The sequence below is a fragment of the Pan paniscus genome, chromosome 20 (assembly GCF_029289425.2).
Source record: "Pan paniscus chromosome 20, NHGRI_mPanPan1-v2.0_pri, whole genome shotgun sequence".
Classification (NCBI taxonomy): domain Eukaryota; kingdom Metazoa; phylum Chordata; class Mammalia; order Primates; family Hominidae; genus Pan; species Pan paniscus.
The window spans coordinates 56,729,352-56,750,574 of NC_073269.2; the positions used below are offsets into that span (position 1 = coordinate 56,729,352).

At 54.3% G+C, this 21,223-nt stretch overlaps 1 protein-coding gene across 4 annotated transcripts in view; it reads right to left on the minus strand.

The window, feature by feature from the left end:
• The window catches only part of SHANK1 (SH3 and multiple ankyrin repeat domains 1), a 61,443-nt gene that overhangs the window by 3,423 nt on the left and 36,797 nt on the right, over window positions 1–21,223 (minus strand). For 3 of the 4 annotated variants that reach the window (XM_034944351.3, XM_034944348.3, XM_034944350.3), the window contains 2 exons: window positions 9,328–9,424; window positions 3,509–6,602 (listed from right to left, as the gene is read on the minus strand). In XM_034944351.3, the coding sequence (XP_034800242.2) occupies window positions 3,509–6,602; window positions 9,328–9,424 (3,191 nt within the window). Of the gene's footprint in view, window positions 1–412; window positions 490–3,508; window positions 6,603–9,327; window positions 9,425–21,223 lie in introns of all 4 variants that reach the window. The other variant, XM_055103376.2, reaches the window with a different exon arrangement.

Sequence of the window (21,223 nt, forward strand, 5' to 3'; positions counted from 1 at the left end):
AATGTGACAAGGGGGCAGTGGGGGAGGACAGGGATTTAGGGGGCAAGGGCAGGGGTGAGAAAGAGGCAGAGGTCAAGATATAGGAAGAGAGGAGGAGAGACATAAGGGTAGGGGGAGAGATGGAGGAGAGAGACGGGAAGAAATGGAGGGAGCAAAGGGTAAGACGGCCGGCCGTCGAGGAAAGAAATGAAGGGAGAGAAAGATGAGAGGACAGGGAGAGGGCGACAGTTAAGAGAGATGAAAGAAAAAGAGACATTAAGTGATAATAATAATAATCGTCACCGCTTACTGATGCTCACGTGTGCCAGGCATTGTTCTAAGTGCTTTACATGATTGCATCTCAGTTTAATCCCCACGACAGCCCTGATGCAGGTTACTATTATTATCAGCACAGAGAGGTTAAATAACTTGCCTAAGGACACACAGGAAGTGGCAGAGCCCGGTTATATGGCACCAAAGTCTGAGCTCTTCACCACTATTCTATACTGCCTTTCAGGTTATGGCCAGTCGTAGCAGAGTGAAAGATGGGGAGACAGTGAGAGAGAGACAAAAAGAGGGTGAGCATCCAGGGGAGAGAGATGGAAGGGACAGGGGACACAGAGAGAGAGAGATGAAGAGAGGGAGATGAAAGAGAGAAGAAACAAGGGGAGAAAAAGGTTCCCCTCATCCCTTTCGTTCCCTCCCCTCCAGCACTGTCCCACCTCAGGGCCTTTGAACTGGCTGCTCCCCCTGCCTGGCTCACTCTTGCCCTGGGCAGCTGCTCCCTCTCCACTTTCATTACTCTGCCCATCTTGCCTGTTACGTGAGAGACCTTCTCCACCCATCCCATTGTGGTAGCTTTTTTTGTAGGATGGTTGCAATTATTTTGTTTACTGCCCCGCCCCCACTCCTATGTCCCTAGACTATGAGCCCTATGGAGTTGCACAGTCTTTGCCTGTCCTGTCCAGGAGGGGATCCCATCACCCAGAAGGGCACTCTGCACACATAGGTCATGAGTCAATAATTAATGCAGTTGTTGACTGAATTAAGCATCCTTCCTGTTGCTGCTACAAGCAGTGGAAAAAAAAAAAAGAAAGAAAAGAAAAAAAATCCTCTTCTCTAACCAGAATACTTAAGAATAGTCAAGGAATTGCATTCAGTTCTTAAAGGCCTAACAAACCCACATTTGTTTGTTTGTTTGTTTTTACAGCCTAGGAGCATTGATTCAAGTTGCTCTAATAATATACACTTCCTTTTTCTTTTCTTTTCTTTCTCTCTCTTTTTTTTTTTTTTTTTTTTTTTTAAGACAGGGTCTCACTTTGTTCCCCAGGCTGCAGTGCCTTGGTGTCATATCAGCTCACTGCAGCCTCAACCTTCCAGGCTCAAGTGATCCACCCACCTCAGCCTCCTGAGTAGCTGGGACTACAGATGCAGGCCACTGTGCCCAGCCTCCTTTTTCTTTTCTTTCTTTCCTTTTTTTTTTCAACCTGGGAGCATAGATTTAAGTTGCCCCAAATATACACTCCCTGAACCCACATTTGAAGGTCAGACACATTTGGATAGCAGACCTTCAAACAGAATTCAAGTGAACTCTGTAGATGGACAAGGATATTTAAAACCTGCTCCCAACCCTCTGTGTATCTGAAGCAGAAATGTAACTCTACTTTCTCTAGGACTAGAAGGTCTTGAATGGGCTCGAATTCTGCGACGATGCAGCTGACTGGCTGCTCTGGGAGGCATCTGCATCATCCCGTATTTCCCCATGTAGAAGTTGCTGGGCTCTTGTTCGAGGCCCCCTCTTCCCCCATCCCATGTTACAACAATGGCACACATTAAATCCTCTCAAAAACTCTTTGGGCTGGCACTAGGCCATTCCCCTTCTACAGAGAGGTGGATTCATTTGCCTAAGATCACCCAGGTAGAAAGTGCAGGGTTGGGACTGGAAGCCGGGAAGGTGGGCTCTAGAACCACACCTATAACTGCATCCTGTCTTGAACCACACTGGCTTCAAGGGACTCACAGATTTCAGGGACTGTCAGAAAGAAGTGGCAGCTCACCAAGGAAACAAACATAAGCAGGTCTCACTCCAGTCTCCTTTGTTAATAACTTTTTTTTTTTTTTTGAGACGGAGTCTCACTCTGTCACCCAGGCTGGAACACAGTGGTGCAATCTTGGCTCACTGTAACCTCTGCCTCCCGGGTTCAAGTTATTCTCCTGCCTCAGCCTACCGAGGAGCTAGGACTACAGGTGCCCACCACCATGACTGGCTAATTTTTTGTATTTTTTTTAGTAGAGATAGGGTTTCACCGTGTTAGCCAGGATGGTCTCGATCTTCTGACCTCATGATCCACCTGCCTCAGCCTCCCAAAGTGCTGGGATTACAGGCGTGAGCCACCACGCCCGGCCTGTTAATAACTTTTTGTTCATCATGGGATGTAGGTTGTGATGGTGATGGGCAGAGACAACAGAAGCTACTGAAATAAATGGAAGTTTAAAGGCTGGACCCAGTGGCTTACACGTGTAATCACACTTTGGGAGGTCAAGGCAGGAGGATCACTTAAGCCCAGGAATTTGAAACTAGCCTGGTCAACGTAGCTTGTCTCTACAAAAAGTTAAAGAAAAAATGGCCAGGGCCAGGCATGCTGGCTCATGCGTGGAATCTCAGCACTTTGGGAGACCAAGGTGGGATGAATCACCTTAGGTCAGGAGTTCAAGACCAGCCTGGCCCACGTGGCAAAACCCCTCATCTCTACTAAAAATACAAAAATTTGCTGGGCGTGGTGGCGGGCACCTGTAATCCCAGCTACTCAGGAGGCTGAGGCTGGAGAATCGTTTGAACCTGGGAGGCGGAAGTTGCAGTGAGCTGAGATTGCACCACTGCACTCCAGCCTGGGCAATAGAGTGAGACTCTGTCTCAAAAAAAAAAAAAAAAAAAAGAAGAAAAGAAAAATTGGCCAGGCATAGTGGCGTGCACCTATAGTCCCAGAGGATTGCTTGAGCCCGGGAGTTTGAGGCTGCAAGTGAGCTATGATTACACCACTGCACTCCAGCCGGGTGACAGAGTGAGACCCTATTTCTAAAAAAAAAAAAAAAGCCAGGCATGTTGGCTCATGCCTGTAATCCCAGCACTTTGGGAGGCCAAGGTGGATGGATCACCTGAGGTTGGGAGTTCGAGACCAGCCTGACCAACATGGAGAAACCCTGTCTCTACTAAAAATACAAAATTAGCTGGGTGTGGTGGCATGGGAGGCTGAGGCAGGAGAATTGCTTGAACCCGGGAGGCAGAGGTTGTGGTGAGACGAGATCACGCCATTGCACTCCAGCCTGGACAACAAGAGTGAAACTCCCTCTCAAAAAAAGAAAAAAAAAAAAAAAGAAAAAGAAATTATCTGTGAAAGCATGCTTCTGTGACAGCAAACTCCTGCCAACCTGGTTTCTGTTTCCTTTCTGCCACCCTGAGACCCTAAAGGGACACAGCCATGCCATCAACACCTCTGGCCTCCCTTGTTGGCCACCAGCCCCCGCTTACCTCTGCCGCTGCAGGGAGGAGGTCCTCTCGGGGACATAGCTGGCTCCCCCGTGGTGGCTGTCTCCGCTTCCCCCGCTGCCTCCTCGGGCCCAGGGCAGAGCGCCGCCAGCTGCCGAGGAGCCCCCAAACTGCTGAAGCTTGGAGCTGAGTTCACTGATGATGCTGGCTTTTACTGTGGCCAAGGCTGAGGCCTGAGGCTGGGCCAAGGGCCCGGGCAGAGGTGGTGGCGGTGGGCCCGGGCCCTCCTCCCAGGGCAGCAGCTTCCGAGGCAGAGAGGAGGCCGTCGGCAAGGGCACCGGTGGGACTTCTGGCTCTACAGCCACCGGACCCCCAGCCACGCCTGCCGTGGGGGGTCCTGAACAAGCACGCAGGGCCAGCAGCCCATCGGTTCCAGCCCCTGTCACCGAGACGGTGGGGCTGGTGGGGGTAACAGGGTCTCGGAGTCCCCCGCTGGGGCCAGGCCGCAGGCCTCCGCTGGCTCCTAGCGCCCGGCCCCGGAGCTTAGAGGGAGTCATGAGCTGAGGAGGGTATGGCGGGCCGGGAGTACCGCTGCCCCCAAAGGCCTGGCCGTCCAGGTAGGCCACATAGGTGTCCAGAAGCTCCGGCCCACTGGCCACACCGGCCCCAGCCCCGCCCCCACCCCCTGCGCTGCCACCACCTTCGGCAGATAGGCTGCTCAGCGTGGAGGCGCTGCTGATGGTCTCCAGTGGGTGGTCACTGCTGCTCCGACTGTCCACCTCCTCGATGCCAGAATCCGTGCCAGGCGGAGGGTCCGGGCCAGGCTGTGGGGCAGCGGGAGCCGGTGCTGCTGGGGCAGGCGGGCCTGGTGGAGGGGGTTCCCCAGGAGCGGCGGAGGCCCCCTGGGTCAGGGTGGCCACCTCGCTGTCATAGGATGTCAGGCTGGATGCGGTGGAGTCCAGGGTGGGAGGGGCTGCGGCCACAGCCGGGGGTGGCACAGGGGGTAACGGGGTGGCCGGGGCAGGTGTGTCGGGCAGCGGGTGGGGAGGCCCAGGCGTGAGGGGCGACTCTGGCTTTTCGAAGCTGTTGGAGAATTCCAGAGGCGGAGGCAGCGGTTCCACGAAAAGGAATTCTCCATCTTCCACATCCACCGAGGGGGCGGGAGGCGGCAGGACCAGCAGGGGCAGCCCGTTCTCTTCGCTGGCCCTCGGGGAGGTCGGGGAGGGGGGAACGGACCGGCGTGGGCTGGGCGGCGGGACCCCCGGCCCGTCCTCCGAGGGGGGACCCCTTCCGCTCGTCGCAGGGGCCCGGGGCTGGCAGTTTTCAAGGAACCGCACGTGCAGCGGCAGCCGCTCGGGTTCTTCGGGGGCTGCGGACCTCCAGGGCTTGCTCACTCCGGGGTGCGGGGCCGGGGGCTCCGTCCCCAGCTGCAGCAGGAGGGGCCCCACCCCGGGAGCGGTGGGCGGCAGGCGGTGTAGCAGGGAACGCCGGGCGGCGGGCGGGCTGGCGGGAAGGGACTTCTCCTGGCTGCCCAGCCCGGCCCTGTACCCCAGCTCCCGGCGCGCAGGGTCCGGCGGGGAGGCCCCCCAGAGACGCAGCACTGGCTCGTGGTGGGCGTGGGGCGAGTGGTGGTGCGGGGTGGGCGGCGGGGCCTCGTAGCGGGGCGATGGGGGCCTGGGAGGGGGCTGGGGGGCCCCGCCGCCCTCCGAGGACTCCTTCAGCGCTCGCTCGCGGGCGGCCAGGGCCAGCCCCAGCGGGGAGGCGGGATCCAGGGCCTTGCCGGTCAGCGGGTGCACCAGGGGTCGCGGGGGCAGGAAGCTGGTGAAGGCGCTGCTGCCCCCGCCACCCCCGTAGGCTCGGCTACCGGCCCCGTAGCCGCCGTAGCCCGCGCCGCTGCCCGCAGACTCCAGTCGGAGGTAGGGCTCGGCGGAGAACATGCCCTCGTCGATGGATTTGGAGTGGCGCAGCCGCGGGCCCGGGGCCGCCCCTGTGCCCAGCCCGCCGTCCCCGCCGTCCTCGTCCCCCGCGTCGGTGGACAGGAACAGCGTGGAGCGCCGGCGCGCCTCATTCTGCCAGCCCCCCTCCCTCCGGGCCGCCCCCACCAGGGCGGCCCCGAACTGGCTCGTGAAGTCCAGCGTGGCCGGGCCGCTGGGCGAGGCGGGGGTGGGCACGGGCGAGGGGGACGGGGGCACGGGTGACATGGCCGGGGCGGGGCTGGGCGAGGAGCCGCCGCCGCCGCCGCCTCCCGCGGGCTCGGGCTGGGTGGGGGGCTCCGCCTCGGTGCTGCTGCCCTGGCTGCTGCGGCCGCTGCTACTGGTGGACGGGGCCTTGATGATGATGGTGGGGATGGGGATGGAGTTCTTCTCCGAGGGCGCGGCCACGGCGGGCGGCGGCTGCGGGGAGGCCGGGGACGTGGGCGACGGCGCGGGCGGGAGGCCGCCGCCCTTCTGGGGCTCGCCTTCCACCTTGGTCTGCTTGACCAGCGGGCCCTTGCGGCCGCGGCCCGAGCGGGCGGGCACGTACATGGCTGCGCTGGCCGCCCGCGGGGGCAGCTGGAAATAGCGTAGAGCCGGGCCCTGGGAGGAGCCGCCGCCCCCGCCCGCGCTGCCGTGGTGCGATGGGGACGGGGCCCCCGGGGTCGGGCTGGGCCCGCCGCCCCTCCAGCCTCGCAGGCTGGGCTGGGGCCCCAGAGCCAGGCGGGGTGGAGGGTCGTCGGGAGAGCCGCCTGTCTCCATCTCGGGAGGATGAGGGGGGTGGGCGTGGTGGTGGTGGGGCTGAGGGGGCGGGGCGTGGTGGTGGTGGTGGTGGGGCGGGTGGTGGTGGGCCGGGGGCAGGGGCCCACTGTGGTACAGGCTCTTCTCGCGGCTCCCCACGCGAGTGTCGGGAGGGGAGGGCCCGTCAAAGGATGCAGGGGAGGAGGCGGGGAGGGGGCCACCAGAGCCAGGGTTGAAGGGCCCTCCCCGAGGGGAGGGGGTGAGGCGCCCTGAGGAGGAGGGGACTGGAGGTGTGCTGTAGGGAGGCTCCGGTGGGGACGTGGTGGGTGGCGGGGGAATGTCCTCCGAACCAGGCACAGACAGGCTGCGGCTGAATTTCATGGCTGGGGGTGCTAGGTAAGGTCTGTCATCTTCTGCCGCACCTGGGGAGATACAGAGGATCAAGGAGGGGGACCCTGGCGGGGAGGGTCTCCCTGCTCCACTATCCCATAGAACCGCAACAATACTAATAACAAGAATGGCACCCCGTATATGCCAGGAACTTCACGTGGACTCGCCCAGCTCTTCCCTATTTGAGGTAAACCCAAATCTGCTTCATACAGAGGTACAGGTTGTGCACTGCACAACTGCAAACCGCAAGGTGAGGAAACTGAAATTCAGCGGAACTTCCTCCCCAGGCCAGGAGGGGGCGCCATTTTCTAATTCCGTTCAAAGGCTCAGTGAACGGTTTGGGGCCAGCAAAAGTGGCTGGAGCTGGGAAGGGATAGTCTCTCGTGTTTATGCATAGATGCGTGTTTCTTTTCACGTATATGCAGGAAAGAAATGCAACCAGCACATCAAAGCTGTGATTCTACAGAGAGAACCACTTATGATGAGGCTAAAGTTTAAAAGGGATTGGATCTATAAAAAAAAAAAAAAAAATCAGGTAAACGATGCGAGCCAGGTGGACCCCACACTCAGTGGGAGTGTAAGACTCACACTGGTGGGCTTTGAACGCCAGGATTTGGGGAAAGCTGAATCCAATCAGGGAAAAACAACTCCAGGAGGCGTGCAGGAGTTAAGTCTTTGCTTACTTCACTGCCAAGGCTTGGTCTTTGACCCTCTTCTCACCTCTGACTACTCCCTCTCAACTAGTGACCAGCTTCATTCACTGCCTTTCTGCTGTCGACGCCCACGTTTATGCCTGGGGCCCCATCCTCCGCTCTGAGCTCTGGGCTCCTATATTCAAATACCCACACCCAGCTGGCTGTCTCACGGGCATCTCAGACTCCAAACGCTCCAACCCAAGCTCCTGATCTCCTCACCAACAGACTCCTCCCAGCCCACGGTCCCTCCCCACCACCGCAGCAAACAGCAGCTCTGTCCTTTCAGGTGCTAAGACTGAAAACCTTGCAGCCACCCTTAGCTTTCTTCCTCACATCACCCACATCCAATCCACCAGCAAATCCTGTTGTTTCAAAACATATCCGGAATCCAATCCCTTCTCACCCCTCCAGAGTCAACACCCTGGGCCAGCCACTATCATTTCCTATCTGGATAGCAATAGCTGTCACCTCCTCTTTTGTCCCCCGGCTTCCCAGCTCATCCCCTTCAATCTAGTCCCTTCACAGCAGCCAGAGGGTTTCTGTTAAAACCGAAGTCAGCTCATGCCCTTCCTCTGCTTAGAGTCCTGCCATGCACTCACCTCACTCAGGGCAAAAGTTCAAGTCCTCACCATGACTCCCCAGACCCTGCAGGATCGGGACCCTGTCCCCCCACTGCCCTCATGTCCAGTGCTCACTTGGCCCCTGCTAGACAGGCCTCCTCCCTGTTCTGTAAACGCACCACACTCAGCCCGACCTCAGGACCTTTGCAGAGGTAGTTCGCTCTGCCTGGAATGCCTCAACCCCAGGGAGCCTCATGATTCCCCACTTCATCTCTAGGTGTTTTTTTTTTTCTTTTTTTTTGAGACAGAGTCTCGCTCTGTCGCCCAGGCTGGAGTGCAATGGTGCGATCTTTGCTCACTGCAACCTCTGCCTCTCGGGTTCAAGCTATTCTCCTGCCTCAGCCTCCTGAGTAGCTGGGATTACAGGCACATGCCATCACGCTTGGCTAATTTTTGTATTTTTAGTACAAATGGGGTTTCATCATGTTGGTCAGGCTGGTCTTGAACTCCTGACCTTGTGGTCCGCCTGCCTCGGCCTCCCAAAGTGCTGGGATTACACGTGTGAGCCACTGTGCCTGGCCCATCTATAGGTTTTAGCTCAAACCTGCACCCTGCCCCCTACCCAGCACTCCCTATCTCTCTTACCTTACTCCACTATTTTTTTTTCACTCTTTTTTTTTTTTTTTTTTGAGACAGAGGGTTGCTCTGTCGCCCAGGCTGGAATGCAGTGGCACGTTCTCGGCTCACTGCAAGCTCCGCCTTCCGGGTTCACGCCATTCTCCTGCCTCAGCCTCCTGAGTAGCTGGGACTACAGGTGCCCGCCACCACACCCGGCTAATTTTTTGTATTTTTAGTAGAGATGGGATTTCACCATGTTAACCAGGATGGTCTCGATCTCCTGACCTTGTGATCTGCCTGCCTTGGCCTCCCAAGTGCTGGGATTACAGGCGTGAGCCACTGCGCCCGGCCCACTCTTTTTTTTGTTTTCCATAGCACGTACAACTGCTAACATACTAGATAATTTTCTTGCTTATCTTCCTTATAATCCATTATCTGTCTTCCCCTGCTATAAGGCAAGCCCATGAGGGCAGGAACCTTTAGTCTGTTTTATTCGCTGACGTATCCCCATTCTAGAACAATTCCTGGTATGTGGGGAGCGCTTGGTAAACACTTGTAAAATGAATGAATGGATGGAATCGGGTATAAGAGAAACAACCAGAAAGCTGTAGTGGGGGCTTTAGCTCACTGCATCCCCATTCTCCAGATGTAGAGCCAGAGGCCCAGAGAAGTCAAGCCACCTGCCCCAGTTCACACAGTTGGGAAGGAGGGGAGCCAGGATTCATGGCCAAGTTCACCCATTTCCAAAGCCTGAACTCTTAACCCAATTTGATGAAACTGTGGTCTCTCTGGGAGCACAGAACATTTCCAAGTCTGCTTGCTTTTCCTGAACTGTCACATTCCTGGCCTCCCCCAGCCCACATCTCTTCTTCTGGGTGGCATACCGATAGATTTTTGCCGGAGCATCAACCCAGGTCCTGGAGGCAGGAAAGAAGGACGCTCGTAACTTGGCTGGGCACGGTGGTGGGGATCGAAGCTCGACTTTGGAGCGGCAGTCAGAGGGGGAGAGAGAGAAAAGATAGAGAGAGATCAGTCAGCGCAGAAAGGCTTGTGGCTTCACTATACGGCTGCCCCCATTCCTTCCCTAAGCCCCTGCCGTAAGGGAGAGCAGTGTGAAGACGGTGGAAGGAGGCCGGGTGATGTGGCTCACGCCTGTAATCCCAGCACTTTGGGAGGCTGAGGCAGGAGGATCACCTGAGGTCAGGAGTTCAAGACCAGCCTGGCCAACATGGCAAAACCTCGTCTCTCTACTAAAAATACAAAAATTAGCCAGGCATGGTGGCAGGCGCCTGTAATCCCACCTACTCGGGAGGCTGAGGCTTGACAATCGCTTGAACCCATGAGGTGGAGAGGTGGAGGCTACAGTGAGCCAAGATCACACCACTGCCCTCCAGCCTGGGCGACAGAGCCAGACTCTGTCTCAAAAAAAAAAAAAAAAAAAAAAAAGAAAAGGCGAAAGGGAATTCTGCGGGAATGAAAAGCCTCAAGTCTGGGCAGGAGGGAGAAAGAAAGGAGAAGAAAGCAGATTTTCCATCGACTCTTGATCTGCTTCCTTCCTCCAGCCACTGCCCATGTCCAGGTCCCCACCAGTGTTCTCCGGGATGGAGCAGCCTCTTCCCTCATCTCCCTGCTGCCATCCTTGATCCCCCACCCTGTTCCAGTCTGTTTTCCACACAAGAGTCAGAGGCATCTTTCAAAAAGCATGCTATTGCCCCTGCTTGAAATCCCATGTCAGTTAGGAGGAGATCAGAGGGAACCAAACTCCCAACTCTGGTCTACAAGACCCTCTATGGCAGGCACTGCTGGTGCCCCTGCAGCTGCCCTCCCCCTGGATGCAGCATCCCATCCCTCACCCACTGCTGGGAGGGTCACCTGCCTGCGGCCCTTAAGAATCACCCTCCTTCAGAGTCCTGGACTCACCCAGTCCGTTATGTGTCCCTGCTTCCTGAAGCAGCCCACAGCCCATGATGGACTGATACGGAGGCCTGAGGCAGCACTAAAGCCGCGGTGCCCAGCCTGACCCCATGGGTTCCCTCTCCAGCGAGAACCGTGTCTGCTTGACTTCCTTCCACAGCCCCAGCCAGTCTCCCACACTCCCTGAAGGTTCCCCCATAGCAAACCCTTGGTACAGGAATCCCCACCTCCGGCTCCCGTTCTAGGGAAGCCCACACGAAGACACCCTGCAGGCCCCAGCCCCCGCCCCCATTTCCCACTTGCTCCCTTGGTCCACCTCCACCCCCACCTCTTCCTTCTCCTCTGTCAGCCCCAGGTCTACCCTCATTTGAGAACACCTGCGAGCCCTGGTTCTCTCGGCAACAGCTTTCCCTCTTATTGTCACAGTTCCTTTTCAGCGCTAAGTTCTCCTTGGCGAGACCTTCCCCGGCCCCCTACCCAGACTGCACTTCCCTCTGTCCCATTGTCTTCACAGCATCTCTCTTCCCCAGAAACCATCTTGTTTACTTGCTGTCTGTTTCCTCCTCTAGCCTAGAAACTCCCTGAAGGCGGGGCTGATGTATCCCAGGCATTGCACCTACAGTGTCTAGGGCCCATGATGCTTTTAGGGGAAGTGTTTTCATTTCTTTTCAAAGTAGAAGTGAAAGAAAAAAAGAAAAGAGAAAATTGTACCCTGGATAATATCGGTCTTTGCAGCAACAAAGTCATAAAATTTAAACTTTTTTTTTTTTTTTGAGACAGGGCTGGAGTGCAGTGGCGTTAACACGGCTCACTGCAGCTTTGGCCTCCCGGGCCCTAGCGATCCCAACCTCAACCTTCTGAGTAGCTGGGACTATAGGCAGGCACCATCACATCCAGTTAATTTTTAAATTTTTTTGCAGAGGCGAGGTCTTGCTATGTTGCCCAGGCTCATCTCAAATTCCTGGGCTCAAGCGATCCTCCCACTTTGGCCTCCCCAAAAGTTCCCAGATTACAGGCATGAGCCACCGTGCTGGCCTATTTTTTTTTTTTTAATGCAGAAGGGCAAAAGTGCCTAAGGTTCATGGAAGTCATTATGAAACCTGCCTGAGGGTAGGGTAGTGACTTTATCAGTCTCCTTTCCTACTGAGTCCCCGATCCCCACATAGGGCCTGCTGTTCTAGAAGCAAGTGTTAGATAAGTAACAGGGAGAATCAGCCAAGGTCAGGCACTTCGGGGCCCTGACTCCCCAGCTTCTGCCAGGTCACCCCATGTGTCTCCCTTCTCCATTTTTGAGACCAGAAGTGCAGAGAAAGGGAGCCCTCTCGGAATGAAGTTCCCACCTTTGGGATGAACCCTTACTTCCTGCACTTCCCACTATACCCCCTCCTGCCTCTTTCCTCCAGCCATTCACAACCATTCCCAGTTCCCTCGCTTCTCACCTCCGAGACTCTGCATGGAGCATCCTTTCCCTGGGCTCTGTGCTCTGCTTGGGAAAGCTCTGTTATCTTAGCCCTCCACCCTGGCCCGGCTACCCGCTTCCTTTAGGCCTGCAGTGCCCCCTTAGAGCAGCCACTAGCCATTCAACTGTACATTTCAGGCCAACGTGGTGGCTCATGCCTGAAGTCTCAACATTAGGGAGGATTGCTTGACCCCAGGAATTTGAGACCAGCCTGGGCAGCATAGGGAGACTCTGTCTCTACAAAAATAAAAATTACAAAAATTGCTGGGCACGGTGGCTCATGCCGGTAATCCCAGCACTTTGGGAGGCCAAGGTGGGCAGATCACCTGAGGTCAGGAGTTCGAAACCAGCCTGGCCAACATGGTGAAATTCCATCTCTACTAAAAATACAAAAATTAGCTGGGAGTGGCGGCATGTACCTGTCATCCCAGCTATACAGGAGGCTGAGGCAGGAGAATCACTTGAACCCGGGAGGCGGAGGTTGCAGTGAGCTGAGATTGTGCCACTGCACTCCAGCCTGGGTGATAGAGCAACACTCAGTCTCAAAAAAAAAAAAAAAAAAAAATTAGCCAGGCATAGTAGCACATGCCTGTCATCTTAGTTACTTGGGAGGCTGAGGTGGGAGGATCACCTGAGTGCAAGAGTTCAAGGCTTCATTGAGCTATGATTGTGCCACTGCACTCCAGCCTGGATGACAGAGTGAGACTGCGTCATTAAAGAAACAGACCAACCAAAAAGACAAGTGTAAATTTCAATTAATTAAAATTAATTTGTAAAATTCAATTTCTCTGTTGCACTGGCCACATTTGAAGTATTCAACAGTTACCTGTGGCTGGTGGCTACCAAATTGGACAGTATAGATATGGAACATTTCATCATCACAGAGAGCTCTATTGGTTCTAGTCCAGACTTTCCTGGGGTCTGTATTACATGCCTCTCACTACACTTCCCTTCCTGAATTGGGACTGTCTGTTTCTATGTTTGTCTCATTGATTCATTCATTCCAGAAATATTTAGTGAGGACTTCCTTTATGCCAGGGACTGTGACAGATACTGCAGATACAACAAATTAGACAAATGTCCCAGCCCACAGGAAGGGCAAGCAGGCCATAAACAACATAAATTCGTAAAATATAACATTGGTCAGATGGAGGTAAGAGGGAGGAGAGAGGGATAATGTAATTTAAAATACGGGCTGGTGCCGGGCGCGGTGGCTCACACCTTTAATCCCAACGCTTTGGGAGTTCAAGGTGGGTGGATCATTTGAGGTCAGGAGTTTGACACCAGCCTGACCAACATGGTGAAACCCCATCTCTACTAAAAATACAAAAAAATTAGCTAGGCGTGGTGGTGCATGCCTATAGTCCCAGGGAGGCTGAGGCAGGAGAATCACTTGAACCTGAAGGCAGAGGTTGCAGTTAGTCAAGATCGTGCCACTGCACTCCAGCCTGGGTGACAGAGCAAGACTTCGTCTAAAATAAAATAGAATAAAATAAGGGCTAGCCAGACACAGTGGGTCCTATCTGTAATCTCAGCACTCTGGGAGGTGGGAGGATTGTTGACGCCAGGAGTTCGAGACTAGCCTGGGCAACATAGCAAGACCCTGTCTCACCCCCATTTTTTTTTTTTAAATTAGTGGTGCATGGTGGCATGTGCCTGTTATCCCAGCTACTTGGGAGGCTGAGGTGGGAGGATCCCTTGAGCCCATGAGTTTGAGGCTGCAGTGAGCTATGATCGTGCTACTGCACTCCTGCCTGGGTAACGGAACAAGACCTTGTCTCAAAATAAATAAAATAAGGTGGTCAAGGAAGGCCTCACTGAGAAGGTATTATTTGAGCAAACTCCTGGAGGAGGTGAAGGAGGGGGCATAACGATGTGTAGAGGAAGAGTGTTCCAGGCAGGTGGAACAGCAGGTGCAAAGGCCCTGAGGTGAGGGTGAGCCAGGCAGGCTCAGGAGGAATAGGAAGGAGGCCAGGAGCTGAAGGGTGGGAGTTGAGGTTAGACAGGTGATACAAGGGTGGGAGTGGGTAGGACCTGCAAGTTTCAGGTTTCTTTCAGATTTCGGCTCCAAGGTCTCCTCTCTGGAGAGGCTTCCTCCTGTTACTCTGTCATAACTCCCTTAACTGATGACAGTTTGGAGTCATCATCATTATTTGCTTGCTTGTTTACTGTCTGTCTCCCTAGGCATGCAGCCCACCCCAATACTCTTTCTACTCTATTTCCTTGGTAAGAAAATGCCAATCTTATTTGGCACCTTTTGAGAGACTACACTTCCCAGCCTCCTTTGCAGCTAGGTGTGGCCATATGACTAAGGAAGGCCAACCGGGATGCACAAGTGGGAGTGTTGTGTGTTACATCTGGGATGTCTTGGAGGTAACTCAAGAGGCAGCAAGGTGCCCTCTTTTGCCCTTCTGCCTTTCTGCCCTTCCTTGTTCCTGCTACCTGGAATGCTGGTGCAATAGCTAGAGCTCCAGCAGCAATTTTGGACTATGAGGCCAGTCTGCAGTTGGAAACATGGCTAAGATGGTGGAGCAGAAATTGAGAAGGATTCTGGGTCTTTAAGACCATGGAGGCTGCTAACCTGCCTGAGACTTCCTATCTCATACTTTTTTTTTTTTTTTTTTTTTTGAGATGGGAGTCTCACTGTGTCACCCAGGCTGAAGTGCAATGGCACTATCTTGGCTCACTGCAACCTCCACCTCCTGGGTTCAAGTGATTCTCTTGCCTCAGCCTCCTGAGTAGCTGAGACTATAGGTGCCCACCACCACACCCAGCTAATTTTTGTATTTTTAGTAGAGACAGGGGTTCACCATGTTGCCCAGGCTTGTCTTGAACTCCTGACCTCAGATGACCCACCCACCTTGGCCTCCCAAAGTGCTGGGATTACAGGTGTGAGCCACTCATGCCTGGCCCCCATACTTCTTTAACAAGAGAGAGATAAAAACATTTTTCTTGGTCAAGCCACCATTATTTGCTTTTTCTCCCTCAGGTGCAGCAGAACCCAATTCTGCTAGTCTCCTCTTTCAAATGTAAATTCTCTAAAGGAAGTTACTTTGTTTGACTGATTCACTCTTATACCTTGAGAGCCCAGCAGCAGGTCCAGGATATAGTAGGTGCTCAATAAATATTTGTAGAAGGAAGAACTCATTGGAAGCAATACAAGACACCCTGACAAGATTTGGCGAGCAACTCCAGGGCAAAACCACAGCCTGTTCCTCTGAACATCCCCATCAAACAGCACAGGGCCAGCTCCAAGCAGGCTTCAGGAGGTGTCGCCTGAAGGCATTCCTGCTTTGACGGATTTCCTGCCATGCTGCTCTTCTCTAAGCGCTTCTCAGCCTGCTCAATCCTTCTCCACTTTGCTGAATGTTTTTCTGACCCCCTCCCCCATCTCCTTCAGCCACAGACCAATACTCTGCTTGGCTTTCTGTCCCGTCCTGTAGCTGTGTGGTATCAGAGAGCAGAACCTTGCAAAAGATAAAGGCAGTAGAGAAGTGGCAAGTGGAAGGAGACACTCTTGTGTGAGCCATTTTACCTGCTGTTTTTCGTATGTGTCCTCACTGGATCCTCACACCTGTGACTTAGGGTGAATTATACCCATTTGGATGATAATGAAAGAGGCCGTGGATCAGAGAGAAAAGGGCCTTATCCTAGACCAGCCAGTGAGTAAGGAGGAGATTCAAGATGCATCGGAGAAAAGAGGTCAGAGTGGCTCAAAAACCCTGAGATAAAATGGGAGGGGTACGAAGAGCCAGGAGAAGGGGGTGTGACCTGTCAGGAAGCACACGGGGACTGCTGAGGGGCAGGGCTGGAGAGGACAGCAAGAACAGAGTCCAGGCAGGAGAGGACAGCTGGGAGGAGGGGAGGAAGGCAAGGGAAACACCTGCATGGGGCATGGGGCATGGGGGCGGGTGGTGGGGGCCAGAGGGAGAGGCGAGGTTCAGGTGACAGGTGAGGGTGAAGGTGATGAGGCAGGGATCAGAGTGACAGTGGAGGGGTTGACGTGACAGTGGAAGGGAGGAGTCAGAGTGATGGGGAAGGGTGAGGGTGACAGGGTGGGGGTCAGGGTGAGAGAAGAGGTAAAAGAGAGACAGTGGAGGAGTCAAAGGGAAAACGGAGGGGTCAGGGTGATGGGGAAAGGTCAGGGTGATGGGGAGGGGTCAGGGTGATGGGGAGGGGTCAGGGTGATGGGGAGGGGTCAGGGTGTGGGGAGGGGTCAAGATGATGGGGAGGGGTCAGGGTGATGGGGAGGGGTCAGGGTGATGGGGAGGGGTCAGGGTGTGGGGAGGGGTCAAGATGATGGGGAGGGGTCAGGGTGATGGGGAGGGGTCAGGGTGATGGGGAGGGGTCAGGGTGTGGGGAGGGGTCAAGATGATGGGGAGGGGTCAGGGTGATGGGGAAGGGTCAGGGTGATGGGGAGGGGTCAGGGTGATGGGGAGGGGTCAGGGTGTGGGGAGGGGTCAAGATGATGGGGAGGGGTCAGGGTGATGGGGAGGGGTCAGGGTGATGGGGAGGGGTCAAGATGATGGGGAGGGGTCAGGGTGATGGGGAGGGGTCAGGGTGATGGGGAGGGGTCAAGATGATGGGGAGGGGTCAGGGTGATGGGGAGGGGTCAGGGTGATGGGGAGGGGTCAGGGTGATGGGGAGGGGTCAAGATGATGGGGAGGGGTCAGGGTGATGGGGAAAGGTCAGGGTGATGGGGAGGGGTCAGGGTGATGGGGAGGGATCAGGGTGATGGGGAGGGGTCAGGGTTACAAGCATTACAGGTAAGGGGTGAGGGTGATGGGGGGGTGACGGGGAGGGGTCAGGGTTACAGGCAAGGGGTCAGGGTGACGGGAGAGGGCTTAGAGTGGCAGGGAACTGGTTAGAGTGAGGGGGGAGGGGTGTCCCCGACAGAGGAGGGTGCAGAATGACAGACGCCTTGTCAGATTTGCAAGCTGACAAAAGACACTTCAGCGCCATGTGGAAGAATAAAGGACGAAAATGGGTTAGCTTGACATAAGAAGGGTCAGGGTGACAGGAGAGATGTCAGACGGACGGAGGAACCATAACAATCTGATGGGGCATCACACTGACTCCCCAGGGAGCACCTGAACTCCACCAACCAACGGGAGCATTCGCTCCCGCGCAGAAGGGACAGCCAATCAGAGTGCGCAGCCTTGCATGACGTCACTGGCTACCGGGCAGACTCCCCTTCAGTCAGTCGCCCAAAGGCCCAATTCTCCGTCACCTCGTGGTCTGGCGCCTCAATGGCAGCGCATGTCCTGCCGCTGACCAGTGGCTGGGGAACTCCTGCTAAGGAGGCAGCCCTGAGAGGGGATAGGGGAGAGAATGGACGGGGAGACAACTGAAGAGACAGAGATGGGGGGACAGAGATAGACAGAGACAGAGAGAGGGAGACAAGGAGACACAGAGACAGAGGTAGAGAGACAGAAAAAGAGAGACAGAGATAGAGAGACAGAAACAGAGAGACAAAGGCAAAGATGGGGAGAGAGACAGAGATGGAGAGACAGAGACAGAGACAAAGGCAGAGATAGGGAGACAGAGATAGAGAGACAGAGAGACAAAGGCAGAGATGGGGAGATAGAGATGGAGAGACAGAGAGACAATGGCAGAGATGAGGAGACAGAGATAGAGAGACAAAGAGAGAGCTAGGGAGACAAGGAGACACAGAGACAGAGATGGAGAGACAGAGACAAAGAGACAAAGACAGATGGGGGAGAGAGGGAGGTGGGGAAACAGGGAGGGATGGGAAGAGAAAGATGGGGAGAGTGAGAGAGGCAAAGAGCGACAGACAGAGATGGGGCCTAGAAGGGGGAGAGACAAAGACTGAGAGATGAGAGGGGAAATGAGAGGGCGATGGGAAGCATGGGAAGCAGGAAGAGCCCAGAGAGGCAGGAGGGAGGGCAGCTCTGACTCAGAGAGGGCCTGCGCAGCCCCAGGAGGGAACCCCAGAAGTGGGGAGTGCAACTGAGAGGGAGCGATGACGTCTCAGACTGAGAGATGAGGGGGCACGAGGGAGCCCTCGGGCATCAGTGGCGGGTGACAAAGACAGTAGCAGAGAAAGCCAAAGCCATACCGAGGGGCGGATGGACAGCAAAGCCCTAGGAGGAGACAGCCCAAGAGGTGCCCTGACCTAGGGTGGATCTGCCAGGCTCTGCGCCCCTGCTGTCCCCACCTCCTCTAGGTTATATGCAAAAGTGCAGCTTTGGAGAGGGTTGAAATCTCCCAGTTTCCAAGTCCTTAGATAGTGGCATCTTTTTTTTTTTTTTCGAGACAGAATCTCACCCTGTCACCCAGGCTGAAGTGCAGTGGTGCAATCTTGGCTCACTGCAACCTCTGCCTCCCAGGTTCAAGCGATTCTCCTGTCTCATCCTCCCGAGTAGCTGGAATAACAGGCGTGTGCCACCACACCCAGCAAATTTTTGTAGTTTTAGTAGCGACGGGGTTTCACCTTGTTGGCCAGGCTGGTCTCAAACTCCTGACCTCAGGTGATCCACCCACCTTGGCCTCCCAAAGTGCTGGGATTACAGGCGTGAGCCATCACGCCTGGCTGATAGTGGCGTCTTATACAATGCTTTGCTCTTGTTCACTTTTGTGCAGACCTGACCCAAGAAGCCTTGGGGGGTACTGCACCCCCCACCCCACTGCATCTAGACCAGAGGGAAGATGCAGAGTGAAGAGGGGAGAGGAGCCGAAATGAATGGGAAATCGAGACACCAAGAACAAGACCAGACGTCGAGAGAGGCCACCAAGATGCAGAAACCTCATGCAGGGGCATCTGCATTGACTCAGAGAGCGGGAAAGATAAAAATGGCAGGTGGGAAGGAGCAGAGAAGGCGGCAGAGAGAGCCTCCAACATGAGAGGGGGGCCTGGAGAAGGCCCAGGGACAGATCCAAGAGGTGAGAGAAGAAAAGGCGAGGGGGATGTACAGGGCAAATGACTATGGGTCCTCTGGGCACAGAGGGAAAGGAGGTCTCCCAGAACTCAGGTGAGTGCTTGTGAGTTTCATTTCTAGGAGGCAGGGGCAGGTGGGCAGCTGGTTTTATTACTGGCTGGTGTCTGGGCTCCTCTGGGGGTGGAGGTCTTTGGAGCTCAGAGGGTGAGTTCCCTGAGGATTAGGCTCTTGACTGTCCTGTAACTGGGTTCGTGCAGGGTAGACCTAGAACTGTGGCTGCCTGGCACTTTACAGGAGCTCTGCGCATTTGTTGAATTAATGAAAACAGGACTTGCTCTAATTAGTTTATCAAAGATTTACACTCAGTCTGATATGCTATTGTGGGGTCTCTGGTGTTGCGGGGTCTCTGGAGGCATACACAGAGATCACTGGTGAGCCATTGTGGACTTTCTAGTTTATTTTACTTCAGTGAATTAATTTATGTATTTATTGAGACAGGTCTCAGTCTGTTGCCCAGGCTGGAGCGCAGTGGCGCAAGCATGGCTCACTGCAGCTTTGACCTCCCTTGCTCGAGTGATCCTCCCACCTCAGCACACACCATGACTGGCTAATTTTTAAATATTTTGTAGAGACAGGGTCTCACTACATTGCCCAGGCTGGTCTCGAACTCCTGGCCTCAAGTGATCCTCCTGCCTTGGCCTCCCAAAGTGTTGGGATTACAGGTGTGAACCACTGTACCTGGCCTATTTTCTTTTCCTTTTTTCAATTTTTTTTTAGACGGAGTCTCACTCTATTGCCAGGCTGGAGTGCAGTGGCATGATCTCGGCTCACTGTAACCTCCATCTCCTGGGTTCAAGTGATTCTCCTGCCTCAGCCTCCCAAGTAGCTGGGACCACAGGTGCACACCACCATGCCCAGCTAATTTTTGTAGTTTTAGTAGAGACGGGGTTTCACCATGTTTGCCAGGATGGTCTTGATCTCTTGCCCTTGTGATCTGCCTGCCTTGGCCTCCCAAAGTGCTGGGATTATAGGTGTGTGCCACTGCGCCCGGCCCAGCCTGGCCTGTTTTCTATCCTGAGGGGTTTACCTTCTGTTGGGAGTTTGCTGTGTTACAGTTAACCTCATGGAACCCTCATAAGAACTGGGCAAGTTTCACTTTAGCCCCATTTTAAAGAACAGAAAACTGAGATGCACAGAAATTAAGTAACATGGTCCAAGGTGGCAAATTAAGTTAGAGGAAGTCAGGATTTGCATCCCCATTTGTCTGTTAATATAGAGTTTCTGGGGGATCAGGAACAAACAGAAACACCTGGGGTATGGTTAGAGACCCAGAGAGGGAAATTCAGAGGGAGGAGAGTGTAAAATACAGACTGGGGGGAGGCATGAAGAAATGGGATTAGTGGGAGTACATTCCAGACTTCCAATAAATACTGAATAATTTAGTGAGTGAATATGGATGGTAGCATCCTGAATCTAAGTCCACTTAGGATAATCCTGGGGCTGAAAATCTTTTTAATCTTTTTTGTTTGTTTGTTTTTTAGAGACAGGGTGGTCTCTGTTGCCCAGGCGGGAGTGCAGTGGCACAATCATGGCTTACTGCAGCCTCAACCTCGGAGGCTCAGGTGATCCTCCCTCTTCAGTCCCCAGAGTAGCTAGGACTACAGGTGCGTGCCACCACATCTGCCCAACAAATTTTTTGTATTTTTAGTAGAGATGGGATTTTTGCCATGTTGCCCATGCTGGTCTCGAACTACTAAGCTCCAGGGATCAGCCAGCCTCGGCCTTCCAAAGTGCTGGGATTATAGGTGTGAGCCGCTGCGCCCGGCCCTGAAAATCTTTTAACCTTAGAATGATATAGGGCAGTGGTTCTCAATGAGAGGTAGTTTTGCCCCCCAGAGGACGTTGGGCAGTATTTGCTGCTGGCATCCGGATGGCAGACGCCAGGGTTGCTGCTAAAATCCTCCAATGCACAGGACAGGCTTCCACAACAAAGAATTACGCAGCTCCAAATACAGGCAACTGTGGCTATATGCGGTAGTTGTGTTATATGGGGTTGCCACACATTTCCCTCAACCAATCAATACATAACCTTGTTTTATGCATGTTTCTGTTGAAGGATGCCTTATTTAATATACATTGTTGATTCATTCACATCCAACTCCTGGCCACCAGTGCTCTAACTCATGCCTGAATGAAGCTTCTCTAACATACGTATTTTCTCCATAAGGCACATCACGGCCTTCTCGCACTTAGGAACGCTAGACAGCTCTTCAGCACCATGCTTGGGGGACCTTTTAAACGCTGATATCACCACTAAAAGGCCCAAAGATGCAAAGCACGTGGCACTAAACAGACCGAGAAAAGACACTCGTTCACAGTATAAGAGCCGAAATGAGAAGGCACCCTCGTTCAGCCTCGTCTGGGAACCCACACATAGGGCTACTCAAGATTTTCTCTGCTTTGCGCCTGTCCAAGAATAACCACAAAAGCCCTTCGCGTATTGATTCT